At 43.7% G+C, this 8,276-nt stretch overlaps 2 protein-coding genes across 2 annotated transcripts; both read left to right on the forward strand.

Moving 5' to 3' along the window:
* The first annotated feature begins 785 nt into the window (after positions 1-785).
* LOC136443608 (uncharacterized) lies at positions 786-5,789 on the forward strand. The gene is made up of 3 exons (XM_066440919.1): positions 786-871; positions 1,872-2,133; positions 2,731-5,789. The coding sequence occupies exons 2-3, from the start codon at positions 1,874-1,876 to the stop codon at positions 4,877-4,879; spliced, it is 2,409 nt and encodes an 802-aa protein (XP_066297016.1). The 5' UTR covers positions 786-871; positions 1,872-1,873; the 3' UTR covers positions 4,880-5,789.
* Positions 5,790-6,289: 500 nt separating this feature from the next.
* On the forward strand, positions 6,290-8,018 carry LOC136443439 (BTB/POZ domain-containing protein KCTD9-like). Its single transcript, XM_066440672.1, has one exon. The coding sequence runs from the start codon at positions 6,442-6,444 to the stop codon at positions 7,672-7,674; it is 1,233 nt and encodes a 410-aa protein (XP_066296769.1). The 5' UTR covers positions 6,290-6,441; the 3' UTR covers positions 7,675-8,018.
* Positions 8,019-8,276: the final 258 nt, after the last annotated feature.

The following is an 8,276-nucleotide window of genomic DNA, read 5'->3' on the forward strand; positions in this document are numbered from 1 at the left end:
CCGCTGTCGGTACTAGACTGAAAATTGGCTATAGCGCTAGCCTTGACCCCCAACCACACAATCATAGTTTATGGACAGGCAGCACTGTGGTACAACTTCAGTCGCATGCAGAGTAGGGTCAGTACGTTGAGGTTTTCTTTTTACACAGAACGTAACGAGTTGTGGGCACAAGCCCTAATAGTAACAAACACAATCCTACAAAATGAGCACGAGCCATAGCTACATAGCCTTATAGAGTTCCATATAACGTTAGGCCTATAATGCGTTAACGTTAGGCCTTCTAACGTGTGACCGCATTGGCCCGATCAACTTTACCGCCATAATCACCACTTAATCTATTCTACTCTGAAAATGAAAATGATGAAAAAAGGTTTGAGCTGCTCAAAACAAGAGATTATGTCCACAGAAATCAAGGGCAGCGGCGTGGTTTTCAGAAAAAGTTTCCACAATAGTACAGCCTTGAAGTTGAGGTCAACATAGAAACAGTACTAGTCTAACCTCCATCGACATAGAAACAGTTACTCTCCCAGCAGAAGACTGTTACATTTTTGTTATATGCCCAATTTTTTCTGTCCGCACTCTGCACCAACTAAAAAGGTCACAATCTTCAACTTCAACTTCTGTTTGGAGACATCTTTGGAGAGTAAGAAACAGTCACGCGGCATTCATGACCTGCATCTGTGTCAGTGGCTGTACTTTACACAGCTACCGCAAGGTGGCGTTAGCGCACGGGTAAACAATAACAACATCTGTGATTATGCAGGAGTTTTCGAAAGACACCCCGTGGCTTTTCTTAGGCTTGGACCTGGTTTAGAGTCTGAAAACTTTCTGAATTCGGCGGCGTCTTCGAGTCGACTTACAGCCAACGTAGGTAAGATAAGATTTTGACACCTCGGTTCGAAATGGCCAGGACTTCCTGATTCCTCAAAACGCGAAATTTTACTCGAAAGTGTTGTTATTCGAAAGTGGGGAGGGGGGCAAGGTTCATAAGTGATCGCCCCGCTTTCCAGCGTTCTTTACAGGACCAACCCAAAACTTGTATGGGTTTTGAACATTAGTTAGGACGTCTAAGAAAGGATATTTTTAAATTTCAACATTGATTTTGGAGAAGATAGGTGAGGGAAAATAAGACTCCAGCTGCAAAATCTTCCCGCCATTTTAGAAGCCAATAAGTATGAATGAAATATGAATGAATATGATATCAAGACAAGTACTTTGTCAATTGCCAAAAGTAGACATGTTTGATTCATATACTTCGGATTATTTATAGTTGTGCTGAAGCAAAACTAGTAGTACTTTACACCAGGTATTTTGTTTTACCTGCCATCCATGGAGGCGGCCATTTTGGTCACCAGATCCAGCCCAACCAATCCAAGGAGGTTTCATAAAAACCTCTTCGACCAATCAGACTGTTTTCAAAGGTTGCCTGATTACATGATGGAACACCACCAATCACAGAATGATATCTTAGAAAGCCATGATATCATAACAACACCCCCAACATACTGTAAATACCAAGTGAGGTAAATGCAGAAATGTTTGCAGGGATTTAATTTCGTGGTAGGGAGAAAATGGAGTGCTCACAGTGGTTTTGAGCTCGCAATTGACACAATAGTAGAGCTACGAGTCACACAGTAGAACGGCTTTTCATGGTGGTTTTAAGTTCGCGGTAAAGAGTTCACTGCGAAAACCGCGAACATAAAACCACCGCAAACATTTCTGCATTTACAGTAATCCCTCTGGGGCTTTGCTCATGCGTGTTGTGAGAATGCTCCTTAGCTGACTCCTTTAAGAATCTTGCAGTAGTTTCTACTTAGTTGTAGAAAGCCTTGTACGGTTGTACCAATGACTTATCATGTGTTTAAATACAGAAATGCCAGCCAACAGTTCCGCCAACATGCAGGTCAACAGCAAGGTTATAAAGATGGAAGACTCTGGTAGCCCTGTCCGACTCCGAGCAAAGGGCAGGCAGAGAGGACCTCCCCCCCTTTCCCCTACTACAAGACAACAGAAGCGAAATGAGCGGATGAAAACCCGTGTGCTTTTACTTGACACATTTGGGGAGTGGAGAACCCTTCGAGAGAAGCTCCACCTGAAAAGTGATCGGGAACTTGCACATGTATTGTTGGACAGGTTTGTATTTTTCTGTACATCTTTCATTGCCTTATGAACCATTCAGAACCTATTCCATTTATCACACACAATTGAAAAACCTTACAAGTTTTCTTATATGCTAGTAGTTGTAATGCGTGAAATGTTTTCATGTGAATGATTCCATATCCTCATTTGTAGGCTTTCTGGGTGGTGCTGGCATTTATTTTTGGGGGAGGGCGGCAAATACGATTTCTCCAGCAAAAGAACCTGACCCAGATATGTTGAAAATCACAGCTATCAGTAGCCTGGGTGCCATCTTATTTCTACCGGGGCTCCTACACTCGCTACCCTAAAGAAAAAAGCTAGCGACTGTAGGAGCCCTGGTAGAGATAGAATGGCACCCAGGCTAGGCTATCAGCGCTCCCTCCAAAAATAAACGCTGGCACCACCCATGGCCAGAAAGCCTGCAAAGAGGCTAGTAGTGAATCCATGTGTCTATGCAAAGATGATTGAAAACTATGGGGGCCAACAATGTAGCTTTACTACCTTATTCTTTCTATTCTATTCACTACAGCAATCTGTGCTTGCTTCTTACTGTGCAATGAATAAATGCCATACATTTTTCCTTCCTTGCAGTTATCCCAGTGAGGACACAAGCAGTCAAACTCAAAGTACCCGCAAAACACTTCTGCTGGAGCGAGGGTTACTCAACACGTGGAACAACATCATGGCTGCCAGGGGCTTCAGCGATGATATGGAGTTCCTTTGGTTCCTGCTTAGCACAGTGGCAGAGACGCCTAGCCAGGGTATGCCTGGTGTGAGAAGTAAGACAAATACAGTGTCAAGACAGGCTTTAGCTCGCAGAACCACACAGAAGCGGACAAGCTCTGACCATTGTGTTCCTGTAAAGGTTGACTATGTAGGGCCTAGTCTTGTGACGGCAGGTCCCAGCCATCCTACAAATTCTGAGCTGATTGTACCAACAATCTCGTACCGTCCAAGCCTTGCAAAGAAGAGTAATTCTACTGTAAGAAGTCTCCTGGCTTCTGCTAGATCTGTACCAATAGAGGCAGGCTATGTTTATCCTAGCAATTTATCATCGGACACTGACACAGCTTCTGAGTCTGAGCTGCATTGTAGAGGTCTTCATGTTAAGGAGGAAAATGAACTAGAGACAAACCATGGTATTCGTACCAATACATCTCAGCTGAGCTTTGGTACAGTCGATACTTATGATGAACAAGAGATGAACCTTGATGACACCAACCTAACTTCTCAGCAAAGTTTGGACACAGTTGGTCCTGATATTAAGGAGGAAGATGAACTAGAGTCAGCTTTTCTTAACTGCTTTAACACCAATTCATCTCAGCTGAGATTTGGTACGGATGTAAATGAAGAGGATGGAGAAGAGATAAACATTCATAATGGTGATAACAACAACCTAACTTCTCAACTATGTTCTGGTACAGTAGGTACTGATGTAAACGGGGAACTTGAAACAGATATGGATGTTGGTAACTATGGAAACACCAGTACATCTTTTCCTCTGAATTCTGGTACATCCAGCCCTGATGCTGAAAAGGAAAACGTACGTGATGACGGAGATGACTTCGAAGAAAGCGAGGTTGAATTTTCATCTTCGGAAGACGATGAAAAGGGCCGCCAGAGTGATGATTCATGGCACCCGCCGTCGGAAAGGAAAAAAATAACCAAAACCAAAGAATTGTCTGAGAAGAAAACTAACAGCAAAGAGTCACCCTGTGAACCTGAGATGGAGAGCAAACCAAAAAAGGCGTGGGTTTGTTGTGACTGTGAGGAGACCTTTGAGAGTCAATCGCTGCTGTACAAACATAAGACAGCAGCTCACCCCAAAATCTGTGAAATCTGCAGCAAAAGGTTTCATTCAATAAATGCGTTGAACGTATGTCGACGGACGCACATGTCCGAGGAAGACAAGGCAAACTTAACTCCAAGGGACAGCCTGGCTTTTTGTGATCTCTGTCGAGGATTCTTCGCAAGGAGGAAACTGAAAAGGCACATTCAACTAGCACATGACGGGCAACAAAGGCCGGATAGCTGCTGTATTGCCATGTGGCAAGACAACAAGAGCCAAGAAAATGGTGAGTTGGAAGGAGACAAGCCTGCCATCAAAAGGAGAAGAGGAAAAAGAAAATCGGGCTTTCGTAGGAAGGGCGAGCCTGTCCTTTGTCCTTGGGAGGGCTGTCAGAAAACATTCAGGTTCACCAATCAGTTAAAGAGACATTTGGCAACGCACACGGGTGAACGCAGCTACCTTTGTTCTTACTGTGGTCAGTTGTTCCTGAGACAATACTACCTGACTGTGCACCTGCGGATCCACACAGGTGACATGCCCTTCAGGTGCAGTCTGTGCAGCTACAGCGGCCGGCAGTCCAACTGCCTCCGATGGCACATGAAGAAACACCATCCTGGACACTGTGATCAGCAGGCAGCAGGTGATCACAAAGGTGCAGAACCAGGGAAAGACATGGACACAGAGGAAAGAGTGTTGGAGACATCAGAGAAGCCTGATGATCTGATCGACAATACAGAAACTTATACCTCAGGCAATCACAAAGGTGCAGAACCAGAGGAAGAAGGAAAGGCTGATGGTGGGATGGATGATATGGAAACTAATGCCTCAGGTGATCACAAAGGTTCAGAACCAGGAAAAGAGATGGACTCAGAGGAGGAAGAGTTTGGGACATCTGAAAAGGCTGATAGTGCAATGGATGATATGGAATCTTCAATCTTATGTCTTAAGTGATCACAATGGTGCAGAAGCAAAAAAAGACATGGACACAGTCAAGAGTGTTGAAGAGATCTGAGAAGCCTGATGACCTGATGGACGATGTGGAAACTTATGTCTCAATTGATCACAAAGGAGCAGAAGCAACAAAAGACGTCAACACAGGAGGGATTGTTAGACACAGTTTAGAAGACCGATGATCAGAGGAATGATGTAGAAACTGGTCAACTGCCACTCCTTCAAGTTTGGCATGTCATATGCAGAAACTCATGCCTAAGGGACTGTTGACTACACTCTACCTTATTCCAGACAGTCTCAAACTTATGAAACAAAAGAGTGACAGTATAATTCATTATTGTTAACCACACGTTTTGGGTTAATGTTAAAACAATGAATATAGTACACATATGGGTAACTTGCATTGAATGTGAAGACATTGAAATATACTATCACACATGGTATAGCCCTTCTGTCAACGATTATTAAGCCGTTCAGGTACTATATATTTTGTTGATACACTTGGATTTCCTTTCTTTATTGGCATATAGATAGAGCTTTTATTGAAAAGTTAATGATATTTTCTTGAAGGCACAAAGAATGTTATGTATTATAAAAGTAACTTTTATGTTTATGTTTACACAAACAAAGTCAAATGTTACTTATTTATGGGGGAAACCATTCTCCCCATTTTACAGTAGTTAGTATTTTACTATTATAGGCTATTGCAACCCATCATTCTGTAAACTTGCTGAAACACTAGTGAGTACATTCGTTTTCCACAGGAGGCATCTGATAATTGAGTAACACATTGGTGTAATGACTGGTGTTTCATGCATTCTGAGGCGCTGTTTATGGGTACACCATGTTTAATGAAAAGTTGATGTTTTCAGGTTTTAATTTTTACGAATAAAACACATTTCAGGTTGGATTTGTTTCTCCATTGGTACTATTTAATGTTCTTGATTAATGGGGAAGTTTGATAATGATGATTTTATGACTAAGTTAATTATGAAGGGATACAGATCTTTTAATAGAAATCAGTAATCTTAAATGGAAATCGGTCATAGAAGAAGAAGAACTTTATTGGACAACAATCGTCCATGGTACAGTGTATGGCAAGAACTATTAAAGAGTACAACGTTACTCTTTTAACAAATAAGGAAATTTATAATCCCTTCATACTATTATTAAAGTTGTGTCAGGAATGTCAGGTCATCATATAAGTCGTTTTCAAAAGACATAACGTCAACAAACTCATAATACTGAAAGTCGTGTGGACAACTAACTTGACATTCGTCGACTGAAACACCTGTTATAACATCTGCTATGCAAATACGTATCGCTAGATGTCACTAATGTACGGCCATGTCTTTCTCACTGAGAGGTAGCTATGAATCGCTAGGTGTCGCTGCTGTGCTGTGTCGCACTGCGCTAGTAAAACATTCAAGATGGCGGTGCTCATCCCAGATGTGTGGAGCACATCGGCAGAATCAACTCGTTATATAACAGCCAGGTAACCGTGTACCAAAGTCTCTAGACAATGAGCTTAATGTACATATCATAAAGGCTGCCTTGGAATTATGGCAACGCCAAGAGTTACGCTGTTTGTAAACAGGAGTCGAGAAAAGGGTTGTCTTTGCTTGCTTCCGTCCGACATGGAAGAGCTGCTCAAAATCGCAAGTCTCAAGCTAACCGTTGACGCGGAGAAGCTCTACACGGAGCAAGGAGCTCTTGTGGACGAGATTGAGGTGATTAGAGACAATGACGTACTGTTCGTGTCGGCGGGAGAGCCGTTCTTTGAATCCAAAACAAACCGAAAGGAGCCGACTAGAACTTGTCATAATGGAGCCTTCCGTCAGAGGGCGCAAGTGAGCCATGAGTTGGCTGGCCCATCACAAACAGACTGGATTTCCGTAAACGTTGGAGGGCAGCTGTTTACAACCACCAGAAGTACTCTGGTGACTAAAGAACCGGAGAGTATGCTTGCCAGAATGTTTGACGACGAGTCCACAAGCCTGTGGTCCCATGCGAGAGACGATTCCGGAGCCTATCTCATCGACCGAAGCCCGCTCTACTTTGAACCGATCTTGAACTTCCTCCGCCACGGTCGCCTGATACTCAACCAGGGAGTCAACCCCGAGGGAGTGCTGGAAGAGGCGAAATTCTTCGGAATCTTCACTCTCGTAGAAATACTTGAAGACATCATCAAGAGCGGAGAACCAGTCGGAGACGGGACCCCGCTGACGAGACACGAGTTTGTCCGTATCCTGATCGCGACGCCGTCGAACCGCGAACTCAGGATGCAGGGCATCAACTTCACCGGGGCCGACCTGTCCAAACTTGACCTGAGATACATCAACTTCAAACAGGCCAACTTTCACAACGCCGATCTCTCCGGGGCCAACCTCGCTAGTTGTTCTCTCGAGCGAGCAGACCTCTCCAAGGCCGTCTTGGAAGGAGCGAATCTACAGGGTGTCAAGATGGTGTGCGCGAACCTAGAGGGCGCCGCCATGCGGGGGTGCAATTTCGAAGACCCGACGGGCCTGCGAGCGAACATGGAGGGCTGCAACATGAAGGGCGTCGACCTGGAGTGCAGCCAGATGGGCGGGGTCAATCTGCGAGTTGCAACTCTGAAGAACGCCAGTCTGCAGAATTGCAACTTGAGAGGCGCAATTCTGGCGGGAACGGACCTGGAGAACTGCAACCTGACGGGGTGCGACCTGCAGGACGCGAACCTGAGGGGTGCGAATGTGAAGGGCGCAACGTTTGAAGAGATGTTGACGCCGATCCACATGTCCCAGTCTGTGCGATAACGCGTGCAAAGACTTGTAACATGTGTATCATCGACTTACACGTCCCTGGACATATCCTCAACAGAGATGACGTATACTGGACCAGGCATTCGAACACATAACATTAATGAGATATATTTCAGAGTGTTAAGACTTTGTTTCAGAGACTAAGCCTGGCACCAAAGACAAAACTGATAAACTATTTCAAAGAAATTTGATGCTGAGAAAAAAGCTAATATGTACCCTAGGTTTCAAGGGAACTCCCTGAAATACAGTTTGAAGTTGCTAAACCCAAGTGCAAAATACAGTGAAAGAATACATTGAAGCTGTATTGTTTATGTCCAAATGTAACAGGAAGTTGGACATGAATGTGGAATCTGTAGTTGCCATGGTGAATGTTGAGTAATATCATACCAGCCATATATTGTTGATCCAATAGTATATGGCTGGTCTAGTTTTATTCAACTATTCCTATGGCATACTTTGGCCTAATTTTTCTATACAAGTATTACAATATATATTGGTATGTAATCTTTGATTTTTAGATGTTGCAGAATTTGGAAAAAAGTTGCAAATTTACGTAGATCCGTGAGTGCCAGTACAGATACATTTTAGTAAGTCAG

Source organism: Branchiostoma lanceolatum, chromosome 10 (genome assembly GCF_035083965.1).
Source record: "Branchiostoma lanceolatum isolate klBraLanc5 chromosome 10, klBraLanc5.hap2, whole genome shotgun sequence".
Taxonomy (NCBI): domain Eukaryota; kingdom Metazoa; phylum Chordata; class Leptocardii; order Amphioxiformes; family Branchiostomatidae; genus Branchiostoma; species Branchiostoma lanceolatum.

Coding starts and splice junctions, on each gene's coding strand:
- LOC136443608 (XM_066440919.1), top strand. CDS start 1,874: ATGCCAGCCAACAGTTCCGCCAACATGCAGGTCAACAGCAAGGTTATA. Junction 2,134..2,730: donor GCACATGTATTGTTGGACAG/GTTTGTATTTTT, acceptor CCTTCCTTGCAG/TTATCCCAGTGAGGACACAA.
- LOC136443439 (XM_066440672.1), top strand. CDS start 6,442: ATGGCAACGCCAAGAGTTACGCTGTTTGTAAACAGGAGTCGAGAAAAG.